Raw genomic sequence first — 18851 nt, 5'->3', positions numbered from 1 at the left:
ACATTTTCAGAAAGTTGAAATGACAGGGTTTAATAAAATTCTATATAAGGAGACATAAGGCAGAGAAGAATGAAACTGATTTTGAGTTAATCCTGGGATACAATGACTTTGGTTCTCTCAAAAGACAGAAGTCATGGGATTTGGTGTAGGAGAAATATGATGAGTACAGATTAAGTAATATTGAGTAAACACTGAAAATGAATCATTATGGGTGGGTCTGGAGCAGGGCACTCACACAACCCGGAGAGTAAATGTGTCCTGAAATTCTGCGTCCTGGACATTCCACTCACATCAAAGGAGCCCCAGCTCTCATCTGAGGGAGGACATACTAAAAGGCTGAAAGGGAGGAGGAGCAGAAAAGAAGGGGCTGTAAAGTTGGGATGGCCCTTACCTTGGACCAGTCTCCCACAGTCCAGTGTGGAGGACAGTCTGTCCTGGCACAGGACTTACGGGATGAGGCCTTGGGTCCTTGGCACAGTTCCTCGGAGAGATTCAAGAAGCTGCCATCCGTTAAGAGCTGCCGACAGGTGACCCTGCGATTCTGCGTTCCCCCTCCGCAGGTCCTGGAACACTGGGAGGACACAAGGAAGTGAGTCCACGGGCTCAGCCCTCCTTGGTTTAGTGAAACACAGGGTTCTTACGATCATAAGCCTGGCAGCCATACCTGCTGCCACTCTTCAATATGCCAGCTAGGAGGGCAGTCAAACTGGTTGCATGCTTGTAAGGCATGGGGTTTCTCATCTCTGCATTCCTCAGGTGGGGAGGGGGACTCCCCAGGGTGCAGGCAGTACACTTCTCGAGTCTGGATGCCAACACCACAGGTAGCTGAGCAGGGTCCCCAAGAGCCCATGTGCCACCTGTACCAAAACAACAAGTAGGCAAAATTCACTGTTCAGTGGACTCAGTGGGACATCCAGAGCATGGACAACTGCATGCTGCTCTCTGGACTTCCAGCCTCCACCCTCCATATCCACAGCATCAATAAATGCAATTAGAGTGCAGAAATACAATGTTTAAAGGCAAGACATGTCAGAAAAGTGCTTAAAGATTTCACCTGTCTAGGAAAGTCTGGAGTGAAAGAAAAGCAGATTTCTCTCCATCCTAGCCTACCACCATACATCATTAATAAAATCTTGGTTTTGTTTTGAATAGAGCCCCAAAGCAAGGATGATTTATACAAGGTGTCAAAAGAAATTTTAAATGCTTAAAAGCACACTTCAGGAAATTTTTAGGGCACCTGGATTCATTATTTGGAATATCCCTAAGAAAATTCTTTTATGTTAGGATTGGATTTACAGCACATATATATACATAATGTGATTCCTTTCCAATAAGATCTCGGAAAAATCAGGTTTTCTCATGAAACATCTGCAAAAATGAAAAACCAGGGCAGTTGCTTTGGGTATATATTTCCAAGTTGCCTTCAAAAATGATTCTCTCAAGTCACACTTTCGCCAGAAGTAGAGAGAGCCTGGCTTCTACAGCCATATGACCACTGGACCGTATCATTTGAAAAAGGCTCTGCCCATCTGATGGGTGAAAAATTGTATATAATGATTATTTTAAAACTTGTAGATATTTAATTATTAGTAACCATGAATCTTACCCCAGCTGTAAAATATTTTTCTAAGCTCCTGGCTTATCAAAAAGACAAACTTTAACAAGAATATAGAGAATTTAATAATATATTTGAAAATTTTGATGAAATAGATAAGGTATTAGGCAACTACAAAAAGTTCTTTTGAAGAAAAGGACTAGATTGTGCTAATTTTGTGATTAAGTTCCTAAAAGTTTCTAAGAAACAAATGAATTCTTATGTTACTTAAAATGTTCCAAGGTAAAAAAGAGGATTAAAATGTAAAGAAAACATTTGATTATAATCTGTGATTATATATTCTTAATTTTAAAAAGAGAGAAATAGAAATTCTAAGTAACAAGCATATTAATCAAAGGATTAAAATAATACACAGTATGAACATTCATTTGGAAGGACTGATGTTGAAACTGAGGCTCCAATACTTTGATCACTTGATGTGAAGAGTCTACTCATTGGAAAAGACCCTGATGCTGGGAAAGATTGAAGGCAAAGAAGAGGATGACAGAGGATGAAAGGGTTAGATAGTATCACCAACTCAATGGACATGAATTTGAGCAATCTCCAGGAGATAGTGAAGGACAAGGGAGCCTGGTGTGCTGTAGTCTATGGGATTGCAAAGAGTCAGACACGATTTAGTGACTGAACAACCACAGCAACACACACTGTAAACTGAACATTTGTATCCTTCTCCAAACTCCAAAGATTCCAAGAATACTTATATTATTTTCCAAATTGTTCTTATATTTTAATTTCTTCTGTAATGAATTCATCTTTCATTTGGCGAATGTGTGAACTATCTTCATTAGCATTAGATTGTTTTCATATGCTTTGGAATGCCATTTTGCAGGCTCAACAGGAAGGAGTTTTCTCTCCCTCCACCTCCTTTAATCCTTTTCTCTGTCTCTTAACCCTTTCCGTTTACAGTTTGGTTTGCTTCCACCGAGCCCTCTGGGGTATCCAGGCTAGAACCAGGTCCATGTGGATAATGTGGCATAGAAGCACTATGAAGACATTGACACCCCAACCACTGAGCCAACAGGTAAGCCAGGCCTGGAGCTGCTCCCAGGGCTCTATTGTGTCTGTCCTTTATCTTCACAGGTGAGGGGCTTCGGCTAAACAAAGGCTTCTGGTTGTGGTCAGCAGCAGCTTTTCTTCACAAAGAAGTAAAGAATAGGGGTCCTTTTCCATGAATTAAAAGAAAGATGCTCAGTCTCTGTTACCCAGAGGATCTGAACTCTCACTGACCCCAAACGCTGTGGGGCTAAAGACCAGAAGAACCATAGGTCCAGTTCCACTCACCACTTCCCTCTTCTATTCCTTTCCCAGCCTATGTAGTTATTTTCACCGTTTCCTGGGTGTGATGTTTCCCTTTTTTATACTGTAGCTATCACTGATCTGTATTTGGAGCAGAATGTGAAATTAAAACATGATCTGAATTGGAAGTATATTCGCTAACCTATTAATTAGGCTACTAATATATAAAGTTCCAGTAGCTTTAGGGGTGAGGAAAATCACCAATAGTAGATACTCTGACGACAATCAGACCACACAGCTAAAAATTAGAAGGCTTTTGCTGCACTATTAAAACAACTCAGCTTAACTATGTAATTTATTAGGAGCCACTTTGGGATGGTCAGTCTTTCAAGAAAGTATATAACTACTAGAATTGATTGGTGACATAAGGGACTGGAAGGGGAACCATTCTTATTCAAGAAACAGGTAACAATTTCTTATTAAGAGACAATGAACACAGCATTTTTTGTTTTAATTCAAGACCTGGGTAACAAGTTGATACAGAAACATTTTACTCTTGGCTTTTGTCTCCCCACCTCCCTGTCTAGCCATGTTGAGTCCTGTCACAGAAGAAGAAGGCTCTTCTTGGACTAGTGGAACCATTATGTAACCCTGTCCATTTCTCTCTCCTGGAAAAAGCAAACTCCATAAATAGCAGACACTCAGCAGTTAAAGGACAGACCAAAGGGAGTAACCCCAGAAGAGCAAATAAACATACAACGCCCCACCTTGGAGAGTTCAGGCTAATACATCAAACACATTTGCCTCTGGGTAAATAAAGATCTACTGACTGTCCAACCCAATCTCACTGGTAAGTTTCACCCTGGGGTGATATTTTACTGCTATTGCCCTTGGAGTCAGTAAATATTTGTATGGAAAGTATTGTGCAACACCCTGTTCCTGTTATTCCTACACCACTGGTTTCTAGAACCTAAAACATTTTTGTAAACTTACCTTTATTTTGGCATCAACCCTTTGTCTCTGCTGGGTTTTTTCCAAAATAACTCTCAACCTTCAAAAACTTTATTAAACTTGCAACTTTGAAATGAGGAATAGTATTTCTCTTCACATAAAAACAGACCCTTAATTTTGCAAAGGGGCCAAGATATATTGTGTGCTGTATTATTCCCAGCTTGAAAGCTCTGTGGGCAAGACTGCTGAGGCAGATTATGTGCAAGATTCCTGGCCAAGGCTGAGTGATGAGGAACCTGCTCGTGGGCTAGTGCATGAATAAACCAGCATGCTCCCTTCAGTAGCATAAAGGGACAGTTTCTAGATCTGAAGTCAGATCTTGCCCCAGTTTGGTGAGCAAAGGAAGGATGGCACTGCAAACCAAGCTCAGCCCTGCCTTGGCCTCCTAGGCAGGTAAAGCAGAGGCTGGTAGTCTTATAACTAAAACAAACCCTGAGCATTTCAAAGGACTCATGAGTAGACATGAAGATAATTGCAAAAATACTAGGCAGAGTACTGCAGATGTGAGTGAGAAACGCAACCTGAAGCATGGCTCAACAATGAAAGACTAGAGCTGAAAAGGACCTTGGTGATGATAAATTCTAACACCTTTCATCAACATTCAGATGAAGAAACTGGGCCCTAAGAGCCAAGGGACACGTCTGAAGTGTCCTGATTGAGGCAGAACTGGCCTCTACTCCATGCTCCATATCCACTCCCACTTCTCTCTGCACTGTTAAGACACATCCCTATCATGTGTCCAAGGTTAGGATCCCATCTCACACCGTTGACTTCATATATCAGGGAGCAGAGAGCCGCTGATCACTTTTATGGGAGAGTACCAGCTCATTTCATGGATAAGGGCTCCAGGCAGAGGGTCAAGACCCAGAGGCATGAATGAGCAGGAGCATGGGTCAAAGTGAATAATTCAGTGTGGCTGCTGGGCAAGTTCAGGTTCCTCTGAGTGTGTGTGAGTGAGCATGTGTGTGTGTGTTTGCGCGTGCACATGGGCTGTGATAAGGTGAGAGAAGTGATGACAGGGAATGTGGTTCAAGAACCTAAAACCAGGGTCATGGACTTTATCTGCTCTCATGGGTTGAACTGCTTTCTTCAAAATGAAGCTGAAGTCCTAACCACGAAAACTCATAAATGTGAACTTATTTGGAAATAGCATCTTTGCAGATGATAGACTTAGGCTGAGGTCATCAGATGTTGGGCTCTAATTCAATAGGAGCAGTGACCTTATAAAAGGGGAAATTTCAATGCAGAGACCTACAGAAGGAAGATGCTACGAAAACACACAGGGGATTTCCCTGGTGGTCCAGGAGTTTGGCTAAGACTCCACACTCCCAACGCAGAGGGCCTGGGTTCCATCCCTGGTCAAGGAACTAGATCCCACATGCCACAACTAAGAACTGGTACAGCCAAATAAATAACTAAATATTATAAAAAGAAAACACACAGGGAATGCCATCCACAAGCTGCTGCTGCTGCTGCTAAGTCGCATCAGTCGTGTCCGACTCTGTGTGACCCCATAGATGGCAGCCAGCCAGGCTCCTCCGTCCCTGGGATTCTCCAGGCAAGAACACTGGAGTGGGTTGCCATTTCCTTCTCCAGTGCGTGAAAGTGAAAAGTGAGAGTGAAGTTGCTCAGTCACATCCAACTCTTCGTGACCCCAGGGACTGTAGCCTACCAGGCTCCTCCGTCCATGTCCATGGGATTTTCCAGGCAAGAGTACCAGAGTGGGTTGCCATTGCCTTCTCCCATCCACAAGCTAAGGACGCTCAAGCTACCAGAAGTTAGGAGAGGCGCACAGAACAGGTTTTCCCTCAGAGCTGTCAGAAGGAACCAACCTTGATTAAGGGTTTCTAGACTCCCCATATGTGAGACAGTGAACTTCTGTTGTTTAAGCCACTCAGCTTATAGAACTTTGTTATGGAAGCCCAAGGGAACTCATACATATGGCAAAGTAAAGACTGTGGCTTTTCCACAGAGAAAAGGAAGTCACTGGAGGGTTTTCTGTGGGAGTTCACATGGCCATTCTCCAATTTAGAATACAGTTTCACAGTCATAGGTGGACATATGGATCAGAGCAGGAAACACTAGAGGCAGGACTCAAATTTTATGATAAATGGTCGGGGATATATCTAATTTGGACTCAATCCAACGATACTTTCAGATTCACATGCAGGTGGGCTTTAAATGGGTGACACTCAGATGAATTATGGCAGGCTAGCTATTTCGGTTAAGGTAATTAATTAAAAATTTATAATTGATTTCAATATCTCTACCTTTGTTCTCCCCATCTCAGGGTTTGAGCAGTCTCTTTTAAGTGTACATTTTTTTTTTTTTGGCCATGCAGTGCAGCATATTGGGAATCTTGGTTCCCCAACCAGGGATCAAACACACATCCCCTGCATTGGCAGCTCAGAGTCTTAATCATTGGACCACCAGGGAAGTCCCTAAATGTAAATTTGATTTATCAAATTCTCCAATGGCTTCCCAACAACTCTCAGGATCAAGTCCAAACGCCTGCAATGGTCCTACTATGTCTGGTCTTGTCTCTGGTCTGGTCTCTCATCTCCGGGCTTCCTCTCTATCTAGTTTCTTGGACACACCAACTTCTTCCTTTCCTTGGGACCTCTGTATATACTGTTCCTTCTGCCTAGAACACTCCTTCCTCTATGCTTCCCCTGGCCAATTTTCACTCCTCTTTTACATATCAGCTTACATAGAACCCTCAGGGAGGCCTCCTCTGAATGCCTGCACCCAATCCTCAGTCCAAACCAATCTACATTAGGTCCTTATGCAACTCTTGTTCTTGAGACTTTTTCTGTTTCTTTATAGCATGTATTATAATTTAAGTAATATATTTATTTATGTTTGTTTAACTCTTCCTCCTACCCCATGCCAAGACTCAAGTTGAAGGAACCAGATTAAAAACCTTGTACAGCATGATTCCAATTTCTTGGGACAACAGGTTGAGATATTAAACTATGCTTCTCACCTCCTGAATTTCTCCTTGTCCTTCACCCTGGTCAGACGGGTAGTTTCCATCTCATAGAGCCTCACCCGAGGGATGTGGTGGGGGTGGGGGGAGGAGAACAGAAACTAGCTTCTCCAAAAATATCTAAATCATTGCTTCTGATATTAGATTAAGACAAAACTGAGAAACCTAAGATGAGTAATTTGGATTCTTAAGGTTTTGGATTCTTAAGGTTTTCAACTCTTAACATGAGTGCTATTTCCCCTGAGATAAAGGGGATGTTCCAAATGGACAGAATCTCAGCATCACCTCCCATATACTTGATGTTCTTGGAGCGCTCCGGATAGACTTGCTGATAAAGTGAGCATCCTGACTCCCAGTTAGATCAAACCTTCTAATACTCCTACTGTGTTGTGTCTTCTGCCATTTTCTACTAGTATTCTGGTGCAGATGACTCTGGAATTCAGTAGACCTGGGGGCGGAGGTGGGAGGTCTAGGGAAGATTTCCCTATGCTGTTTCTGGGCCTTGCTCACCAAAGTAACTGTGTAGGTCTTTACTGCCTTGTCTCAGTTGAGTACAGCAAGATGGCTCTAACATAAGTCAAGAAGTTCCCTGGGGACTTCCCTAGTGGTCCAGTGGTTAAGAATCCTCCTTGCAATGCAGGGGATGCAGGTTTGATCCCTGGTCAGAGAACTAAGATTCCACATGCCTCAAGCAACTAAGCTCACACAGCAACCACTGGGGCCTTGCACCACAACTAAAGAGTCCATGTGCCACAGTGAAAGATCCCATGTGCCGCAACTAAGACCCTACACAACCAAATAAAAAGGAGGAGTTTCCCTTATTTCCTTAGCTGACAATCTAAGTCAGAAATATAGTAATGGATATAAAATGCTATGCCTGGTTCCCTGTAGATGTGGTCTCCCTAAGGATGTAGCTGGCCTCCTCCAAGACTGAGCAGGTTAGAGACCAAGACCCACAAAGAAAGGACCCATCTGCAGGACAGAGAAACATGGATCTCCAGGATGCCCTCACTCACTGGATCCTTACCACCAGCACCCTGAGACCACCAAGACAGGACTTTCTTCCTCACAGCCAACACATCTCATGGAATCAAAATCAGAAAGATCAAGAGACTTCCAGAAGCACAAATTATTTCCTGAATGACCATAAAAATCTATCTTTAGTCCTGGATGTAACAGACATAATAAATGTCCTCAATTGCTTATGATCCCAGACATAATTAAACTTACCTTTAGTGAATGCAGGTACCTAATTAAATGGGTGATATAATTACTAAGAGGCAGAAAGAGAATCTGGCAATGAGGAAGAGAGGAGGTGACTGGGAATGAGCTTTCAATTTTGGCTTTAAATATATCATAGAAGAGGGGTCAAGATTATACAGGTAAAGGATAGAGAAGAGAAAAAACTGGGGGCTGGATTTTGGAATGTCTTGTGAGAAACTAGTGATGCTGAGTTATAATCCTCTGGAGCTAACAATAGCCAGGGACAGAGAAACATGAGGAAAATCTATGCTTCCTTCTGATAAAAATCCCCAGCATCTTATAAGGACTTAAGAAAGGAAGCAGATTAATTTTTTAGGTCAACCTTTCAGGCCAAGGAGACCAAAAATAAGCCAACATTGCCCACTCTTTGGGGACTCTTAACAGTACACCCCACAATCTGAGCTCTCTGGCAGGTCAGTGGGAAGGGTGAGAACACACAGGTGTGATTTCTAGGTAACAAGTAGGAAATCACTCAGTTAGTCCACAAATATGGACTGAGCACCTTCTGTGTACCTGTGTTAACTTGACCTCAGAGCCTGTGTTCCCTGATGCGGCTTCAGGCAAAGAAGTACCCCTGAAGGGACAGACATGAGACAACAAAACTGCTGAGCTCATGGTGTTGCCAGCAGCAGCCAGTTCACATTCACTCACATATGACGCAAAAGGCCGGGTAAAGGGGATTCCTGCTTAACCTGACAGTATTCTGTATCTTAGTGAGAATCTGGCTGGCACATAGCTTGAACAGAGAAGGGAGAATTCTGATCTCCATGGGTGACTCCCCCCTCAGCCTCAATACACATGCATGATTCTCTGCGGGGAGCAGAAGACCGCACGTACCTGGGTGGGCAGGGCTCTGTGTTACAAGCCTGGCTCATTGCCGGAGGGCGGTGGACCATATCACACAAGGTGTCATTGACCGTCTGCTGGGTCTGCAGGTGTAAGCACACTGCAATGGCTTCTTGATGGCCTAGAGGTTGGAAAGAGAAAAAAAAATATGCAAATGACCTAGAATGACTCATTGTGGGGAAAAAAGAAAACAGGGAAAAAAGAAATTGACCCCTCATTCTTAAGCCACTGCCCTTTTGACTGTATTGCTTGCCTGCAGGATGCATTTCAGGGTCCACATGGAGCAAATGACTGTGCCTTTCCTAAAGTCTCCCAGGCTCTATTATTTCCTCAGTTGCTTTGTAAACTTCCAAATGGTCATTTTGAGACATCAAGGACCACCCCTGAGACCCCATCCACTGCCACACTGATCTACGTTTCAAACACACTCAAGGCCAGGAGTTCCTGCAAATGAATCATCCGCATGCTCCTTCCAAACATACACAATAATTTCCCTAAGAGGAATTTCATATCAGCTCCTAAAGAATAACACTCTCTCACATGAGTGGAATCAAACAGTATTTGTCCGCGCCTAATGTATATTGGACTGAAAGGAGATCAAACCAGTCAGTCCTAGAGGAAATCAACCCTGAACATTCATTGGAAGGACTGATGTTGAAGCTGAAGCTCCAATACTTTGGCCACCTGATGTGAAGAGCCAACTCATTAGAAAAGACCCTGATGCTGGGAAAGACTGAAGGCAGGAGGAGGAGACAACAGAGGACAAGATGGTTGGATGGCATCACTGACTCAATGGACATGAGTTTGAGCAAGCTCCAGGAGATGGTGAAGGACAGGGAAGCCTGGTGTGCTGCAGTCCATGGGGTTGCAGAGAGTCGGACATGACAGAGCGACTGAACAACAAATGTATATTGGGATGCACTTTTAAGGTTAACTTATATCATGGTCAAATTCATAGAGTCAGAGGGTACTTTGGTAGATGCCAGGGGCAAGATGGGGGCGAGTAAGTGTTAAATGGGGACAGAATTTCAGTTTGTGCTCAGTCGTGTCTGATTCTGTGATTCCATGGACTGTAACCTGCCAGGCTCCTCTGTTCACAGGATTTCCCAGGCAAGAATACTGAAGTGGGTTGCCATTTCCTCCTCCAAGGGATCTTACTGACCCAGGGATCGAACCCTTATCTCCTACATCTCCTGTATTAGCAGGCAGATTCTTTACCACTAATGCCATCTGGGAAGCCCTTTTGTACCCAAAGGGTTCCAAAATGCAATACAGCCAACCAGCTTCCCTGTTCAAATACATACTTTCACAGGCACATTTTTCCTTTGAAGCTAGACAGGTCTGTCTGACTCCAAGGCCCAGTCTCAACCATTATTTTGTTTGTTGAGACAAATTTAAAAAAAAAAGATTATTGGGAAATCAGAACTGAGCAAAATATAAATCAAATTTTGACAGAAAAAATCAAATAAAAATTGTAATAGCAACCAACTATGCTATTTGAAATATGCAAATGTATTCAGTTTCATGCAAGAATGCGTGTTCCACATTGTGGTTCTTTTTCCAAATGCCATGTTTAGATTCAACCATTTTACAATATTTCGCAGAGTACAGTATGGACCAAAAGTATATGTAAAATGTATATTCGAGATGTTGAGTTCTTTTCCTTAAATTTTCTTTGCTTTCTTCAGTTGTAATCTTATGCTCCTGGGCATAGTAGGATGCAGTCTTAAATCTCCATGCATCTTCCAATGAATTTTTTTTTAATAAACACTAACCTGAAACATGAAGAGACACTGCTACAACATTATAACTCAGGTTCCTCCCTACAAATGTTGAACTCAGTGATTTTACAGGGACACAGATGTTCATTTTCTAGCAAGTTTCATTTCTTTTTAATCTGAGAAAAATGCAGTTATCTTTCACATATATTCTAATTTATAACCAGAATTATTTACAAAATACACTTGGAGACTATTTTGGAACATGAGTGGGTGGATCTGAAAGCACCAAAGTTACCTCATTTTAACCATTTTTATGGAATTTCACAATAGTTGTGACAAATTAAACCAAGTTTACTCAAAAGAATATAAAAGTTTAATGAGAGACTTAGGATACTTATTGAGGTGGAATGTATTTTCCAAAGATGGCCATGAGACTATCTCCCATCCCTCACACTGAACCTATGACATGACTTCAACACTTTCCACTTCAAGAGGTTTGAGCAAACCTTTATCCTCAAAAGAAAAAAGTTATAAAGATAAGTTTACTTCATCTCATTTTTAGCAAAATTTGGACAGTAATCACAAATATGCATTTAGAAGATATAAGATAAATCAAGTGTTGAAATTTCAATTCAATTTCTCTAATAAATCCTTTGGTAGCACAAGGCAACATTCTTCACTTCACAGTTGACTTCTGCAATGTCATAATACAAGGGTTATTTTATTTTTTGGCAAAAAATATCTAAAGCCTACATCAAGAAATGAATTCATAATTAAAGGGTGAAAACACAGACGCTAAGAGGGGAAGCAGAGCCAATAAATGAGCTAATACATTCTCTTGTGTTGGTTTAAGGTTAGTTCAAGTTGGGTTTCCTGCAAATAACTCTTGACTAATTCAACATGCCAAGGAACATATCACACACACACACACACACACACACACACACACACACACACAGAAATACTCAGAGCAACAACAACAACAAAATCTACAGTCAGAACCTTTAAGGTGTTACCCAGTACTTAATATAATAAATTACTTTTTAAAAGTTGGAAAATGATTTGAATAAGAAAATTATGTTGATATAATAACCAAATGGCCTTGGCCCTCAGAAATAGATGCAATATGCTTTTTTAAGCAGAGGAACATTAACAAAAATTGATCCGACATAAGTCTATAAAGAAAACTGTATTAAATTCCATAACCTAGAAATTATATAGGCAATATTCCTTTACCATAATAGAGTTCATCAATAAATGAAAAATAAATAATTAAACCCCCCAATCCGAACATCAGAATTTAAAAATAATCATTCCCAATAAGTGGCACTAGTGGTAAAGAATCCATCTGCCAATGCAGGAGGTGCAAGAGAGGTGGGTTCACCCCTGGGTGGGAAAGTGCACCTGGAGAAGGAAAGGGCAACCTGCTCCAGTATTCCTCCCTGGAGAACCCCATGGACAGAGAAGACTGGTGGGCTGCAGTCCATGGGGCCACAAAGAATCAGACATGACTGAGTGACTGAGAACACACACACAAAACTCCTAGCTTAAAAACAGTAATTGGTACATATTATTTGACAAGAAAAAGGAGCAGAGGAGGGCTTAAAGCAACTGGATATTAGATGAACAATGCTTGATGATGCTATTAATATTATCATGAAATGGATGACTTTTCCCAAGAAAATCTAAATTATGAAACTCACTTTAAAATTCAGTTCAGTTCAGTTCAGTCACTCAGTCATGTCCAACTCTTCGTGACCCCATGGACCACAGCATTCCAGGCCTCCTGGTCCATCACCAATTCTCAGAGTCTGCTCAAACTCATATTCATTGAGTCAGTGATGCCATCCAACCATCTCATCTTCTGTCGTCCCCTTCTCCTTCTGCCTTCAACCTTTCCCAGAATCAGGGTCTTTTCAAATAAATCAGATCTTCACATCAGGTGGCCAAAGTATTGGAGTCTCAGCTTTAACATCAGTCCTTCCAATGAATATTCAGGACTGATCTCCTTTAGAATGGACTGGTTGGATCTCCTTGCAGTCCAAGGGACTCTCAAGAGCCTTCTCCAACACCACAGTTCAAAAGCATCAATTCTTTGGCACTCGGCTTTCTTTATAGTCCAACCCTCACATCCATATATGACTACTGGAAAAACCAGAGCCTTGATGAGATGAAACTTTGTTGGCAAAGTAATGTCTCTGCTTTTTAATGCACTGTCTAGGTAGGTCATAACTTTCCTTCTAAGGAGTAAGAGTCTTTTAACTTCATGGCTGCAATCACCATCTGCAGCGATTTTGGAGCCCCTCAAAATAAAGTCAACAACTGTTTCCACTGTTTCCCCACCTATTTCCCATGAAGTGATGGGACCAGATGACATGATCTTAGTTATCTGAACGTTGAGGTTTAAGCCAGCTTTTTCACTCTCCTTTTTCACTTTCATCAAGAGGCTCTTTAGGTCTTCTTCACTTTCTGCCATAAGGGTGGTGTCATCTGCATATCTGAGGTTATTGATATTTCTCCCAGCAATGTTGATTCCAGCTGTACCTCATCCCGCCCAGCATTTCTCATGACATACTCTGCATATAAGTTAAATAGGCAGGGTGACAGTATACAGCCTTGATGTACTTCTTTCCCTGTTTGGAACCAGTCTGTTGTTCCATGTCCAGTTCTAACTGTTGCTTCCTGACCTGCATACAGGTTTCTCAAGCGGCAGATCAGGTAGTCTGGTATTCCCATCTCTTTCAGAATTTTCAACAGTTTATTGTGATCCACACAGTCAAAGGATTTGGCATAGTCAATAAAGCAGAAATAGATGTTTTTCTGGAACTCTCTTGCTTTTTTGATGATCCAGCAGATACTGGCAATTTGATCACTGGTTCCTCTGCCTTTTCTAAAACCAGCTTGAACATCTGGAAGTTCACAGTTCACATATTGCTGCAGCCTGGCTTGGAGAATTTTCAGCATTACTTTACTAGCATGTGAGATGAGTGCAACTGTGCAGTAGGCTGAGCATTCTTTGGCATTGTCTTTCTTAGGGATTGGAATGAAAACTGACCTTTTCCAACTCTGTGGCCACTGCTGAGTTTTCCAAATTTGCTGACATATTGAGTGTAGCACTTTCACAGCATCATCTTTCAGGATTTGAAATAGCTCAACTGGAATTCCATCACTTTTACTAGTTTTATTTGTAGTGATGCTTCCTAAGGCCCACTTGACTTCACATTCCAGGATGTCTGGCTCTAGGTGAATGATCAGACCATTGTGATTATCTGGGTCATGAAGATCTTTTTTGTACAGTTCTGTGTATTCTTGCCATCTCTTTTTAATATCTTCTGCTTCTGTTAGGTCCATAGCATTTCTGTCCCTTATTGAGCCCATCTTTGCATGAAATATTCCCTTGGTATCTGTAATTTTCTTAAAGAGATCTCTAGTCTTTCCCATTCTATTGTTTTCCTCTATTTCTTTGCACTGATCACTGAGGAAGGCTTTCTTATCTCTCCTTGCCATTCTTTGGAATTCTGCATTCAAATGGGTATCTCTTTCTTTTTCTCCTTTGCTTTTCATTTCTCTTCTTTTCACAACTATTCGTAAGGCCTTCTCAGACAGCCTTTTTGCTGTTTTGCATTTCTTTTTCTTTGGGATGGTCTAGATCTCTGTCTCCTGTACAATGTCACGAACCTCTGCCCATAGTTCATCAGGCACTCTATCAGATCTAGTCCCTTAAATCTATTTCTTACTTACACTGTATGTGGCTCACAGCGCTGGAGAGGCAAGTGGCTGAGAGGAGATACTCTACATCCAAGGTCAGTAGCGGTGGCCCTGAGGAGATACCCCATGTGCAAGGCAAGGAGCAGTGGCTACACTTTGCTGGAGCAGCCGTGAAGAGATACCCCACATCCAAAGTAAGAGAAACCCCAGTACAACAGTAGGTGCTGAGAGAGGGAATCAGAGGATAGACAGACTGAAACCACAATCAGAGAAAACCAATCTAATCACATGGAACATAATCTTGTCTAACTCAATGAAACTAAGCCATGCCATGTAGGGCCATCCAAGACAGACAGGTCTTGGTGGAGAGTTCTGACAAAATGTGGTCCATTGGAGAAGGGAATGGCAAACCACTTCAGTATATTTACCTTGAGAACCCCATGAACAGTATGAAAAGGCAAAAAGATAGGACACTAGGAAAGGAAAGATAGGATAGGAAAGATAAACTCCCTAGGCCGGTAGGTGCCCAATATGCTATTAGAGATCAGTGGAGAAATAACTCCAGAAAGAATGAAGAGACGGAGTCAAAGCAAAAACAACACCCAGTTGCGGGTGTGACTGGTGATGGAAGCAAGGTCTGATGCTGTAAAGAGCAATATTGCAGAGGAACCTGGAATGTTAGGTCCATGAATGAAGGCAAACAAGAGATGGCAAGAGTGTACATCGACATTTTAGGAATCAGCGAACTAAAATGGACTGGAATGGGTGAATTTAACTCAGATGACCATTATATCTACTACTGTGGACAAGAATCCCTTAGAAGGAATGGAATAGCCATCACAGTCAACAGAAGATTCCGAAATGCAGTACTTGGATGCAATCTCAAAAATGACAGAATGATCTCTGTTCATTTCCAAGGCAAATCATTCAATATCATGGTAATCCAAGTCTATGTCCCGACCAGTAATGCTGAAGAAGCTGAAGTTGATTGGTTCTATGAAGACCTATAAGACCTTCTAGAACTAACTCCCAAAAACGATGTCCTTTTCATTATAGGGGACTGGAATGCAAAAGTAGGAAGTCAAGAAACACCTGGAGTAACAGGCAAATTTGGCCTTGGAGTACAGAATGAAGCAGGGCAAAGGCTAGTAAGAGTTTTGCAAAGAGAACGCACTGGTCATAGCAAACACTGTCTTCCAACAACACAAGAGAAGACTCTACACATGGACATCACCAGATGGCCAACACCAAAATCAGACTGATTATATTCTTTGCAGCCAAAGATGGAGAAGCTCTATACAGTCAGCAAAAACAAGATGGGGAGCTGACTGTGGCTCAGATCATGAACTCCTTATTGCCAAATTCAGATTTAAATTGAAGAAAGTAGGGAAAACCACTAGACCATTCATGTATGACCTAAATCACTTTAAAATTAAGAGTTTGTATATGACAGTAAGTGCAGAGGGGACTTGAAAATGATCTTATAGATCCTGTAACAATTCCCCTCCCAATCCTGTCCCTAAAGGGAAAAATAAGAACTGAATTTATATAGTTGTAGAAACAAATTCTTCCAGACTTTTTAAAGAGATGTCATCTATGATAGGAACTATTTAAGATTATTGAAATGTATGCAACCTAGATGTCCATCAGCAGATGAATGGATAAGAAAGCTGTGGTACATATACACAATGGAGTATTACTCAGCCATTAAAAAGAATACATTTGAATCAGTTCTAATGAGGTGGATGAAACTGGAGCCGATTATACAGAGTGAAGTAAGCCAGAAAGAAAAACACCAATACAGTATACTAACACATATATATGGAATTTAGAAAGATGGTAACGATAACCCTGTATGCGAGACAGCAAAAGAGACACAGATGTATAGAACGGTCTTTTGGACTCTGTGGGAGAGGGATAGGGTGGGATGATTTGGGAGAATGGCATTGAAACATGTATAATATCATATAAGAAACGAATTGCCAGTCTAGGTTCGATGCAGGGTGCAGGATGCTTGGGGCTGGTGCACTGGGATGACCTGGAGGGATGGTATAGGGGGGGAGGTGGGAGGGAGGTTCGGAATTGAGAACACATGTACACCCGTGGCAGATTCATGTTGATGTGTGGCAAAACCAATACAATATTGTAAAGTAATAATAATAATAATAAATAAAAAAAGAAATGTAAGGAAAACTCCAATTCATTAAAAAATACTAGTATAAACCTGATGACAAAAATCTATAAAAGAAAAGAGAGCAGATCTACTTAATATAGTGTTACATGACAGATAGTTTACATGACAGATGCAAGCCTAGGGCCATACTGAAAAGGATAGTTAGTTATGTTTTCCTCTCTGCTGATTAACCAGTATGATAGAATAAATACTACTATATACTCCCAGGTAATGAAAAAAAGGAGAAGCATTATATCGTATGGACCTAGAGGAATGCCATTTTGGTGTTAAAATGCAAGTTTTATAGTACTCCAAATAGGTGAGTTCTTTTTAGGGGCCAGTTGAGGAGACAGCTGGTAAAAATTAAGGATTGTTAAAAGCCATTTGGCCTCATGAAGGGCATCATAAACATCAGTGGAGCCTGAGAGGAAGTGATCAATTATATCAAGAGTAGCTGAAAGAAACTCCAGCTCAAGGCCTGTTAAGATTTGAAGGGATTTGAAGAGGACAAAATGGTGACTGCTAATGTACCATGTCGGAAACACATCTCCATGGGGAGTATGCCCAAATGAGCCCATGGTGGGCCAATTCAGCTTTCAGACCCCTTTCCCATTTGCAGGAAGGCATCCTTGTACTCCACCATGCTCAGTGGAGGCTACCAACTTGCATCAGTATCATTCATATCTAAATGCAAAATCCTTAGTTAAATATGGGGTTAGCCAAAAAGTTCATTTGAGTTTTTTCCATAACATTTTACAGAAAAATCTGAATGAACCTTTGGCCTACCCAATTGTAGCACACTGTAGTCAAGAGTATAATAAAAAAAAAAAAAATTACATTATGACTTCAAACCTTGGGCATTCACAAATCAAATCATTCACACACAAATATTCACACACGCACAACCAGAAACAAACAGATAGGAACTTCCTATGATCCAGCAGATAAACCCACTGACCCAGCCAGCAGATAAATCCATCCACCCAGACCTTTCCCTTGCCAGTTTCCATTAAGAGATGCATCTCTAACTAGTTAAGATTGAATTCCATAGTAGGCTTTAGATTTCACTCCTTTCCATCATAGGAAGTTTGTTGACCCTTTGCGTTTCCCTTTCATTCTGGAACTTTCTCATTGCCTTTTTTAAAAAGAAAATTATTCACTTGGCTGTGCTGGGTCTTTGCAAGATCTTCAGTTGCAGCATGCAGGAACTAGTTCCCTGACCAGGGCTCCCTGCACTGGAAGTGTGGAGTCTTAGCCACTGGACCACCAGGGAAGTCCCCTCTCATTGCCTTTTAAATGCACCTGGACTCTCTGTCATGAAATGACAGCACACACACAGCCCTCCCCTAACAAACCATGCCTTCTCGCCATCTTCCTCTCTGTGGGCTCCCTGACATCTCTTGTTATCCCTTTTAATCCTTTTTTTACAATACAACTGGGCTAACCCTTCTGAAATAAACATTTGATCATTAATTTCCATTTTAATGACTTGGATGGCTTCTCATTGTTCTTAGGATAAAGACCCAAATGAACATGGCCCGTAAGACCTTCACTGTCTGGCCCCTGATTTCCTTTACAGCATCATCTCACATTAAACCCCATCTTTCTCAGTACACTAGCTGTGCCCAACTTCTTCAGCTCCTGGAATCTCCCATGTGCCCTCTTGCCACCTAGTGCCCTTCCACATGATCCTTTTCCTGCTGGAAATTCTCTTTGTACCACTGTCTTAAACTTTTGCTTAATTAATATCTCATCTTTCAGACTTAAAAGTTAAAATGTAATTGTTCTTAGGGAATCTTTCCCTGACCTCCCAAGTTAGGTCAAATTCCTCCTATTATGTGCTTTCATGGCATCATATGCTTCTTTTTAAAATTTGTTTCTAGTTATTTTTTGGTCACACCACACGGCATGTGGGCTCTTAGTTCCTTGACCAGTGATCGAACCTCTGCCCCCTGTGATGGAAGTGCAGATTCTTAACCTCTGGACTGCCAGGCAAGTCCCAACCATATATTTTTTTGTAGCTGCAATAACCAGCTGTAAGTTTAAACATATGTGTGTATGATTATGCGATGAACACATTTCCCCCTCTAGATCTGAGTTGCAGAGGTGGGAACTATTCGTCTGTATTACTAGGTCAGCACCTTGCACAAAAAAACACACAATAAATATTTGTAGGATGTTGTTTTCGAATGAAACAATAAGAGATTCCTGCTACTGTCAAGACCGAGGCAAAGTTGGCATCATCTACCTTATTTATTATTGTTCTTGCAATTCTGGGCAGTGCAATGA

The 18851-nt window shown here is 41.5% G+C and overlaps 1 protein-coding gene across 5 annotated transcripts in view; it reads right to left on the bottom strand.

The window, feature by feature from the left end:
- ADAMTSL3 (ADAMTS like 3) overlaps positions 1 to 18851 on the bottom strand; it is a 387010-nt gene that overhangs the window by 105435 nt on the left and 262724 nt on the right. For all 5 annotated transcript variants that reach the window (XM_069558966.1, XM_069558965.1, XM_069558968.1 and 2 more), the window contains exons 17-19: positions 8952 to 9081; positions 665 to 857; positions 392 to 571 (exon numbers count right to left, since the gene is read on the bottom strand). In XM_069558966.1, the coding sequence (XP_069415067.1) occupies positions 392 to 571; positions 665 to 857; positions 8952 to 9081 (503 nt within the window). The remainder of the gene's footprint in view (positions 1 to 391; positions 572 to 664; positions 858 to 8951; positions 9082 to 18851) is intronic.

This window comes from Ovis canadensis, chromosome 18 (genome assembly GCF_042477335.2).
Source record: "Ovis canadensis isolate MfBH-ARS-UI-01 breed Bighorn chromosome 18, ARS-UI_OviCan_v2, whole genome shotgun sequence".
NCBI classification, from domain to species: Eukaryota; Metazoa; Chordata; class Mammalia; order Artiodactyla; family Bovidae; genus Ovis; species Ovis canadensis.
Note: the sequence above shows the minus strand (reverse complement) of the source record. Positions and strands in the feature narration are given on the sequence as shown.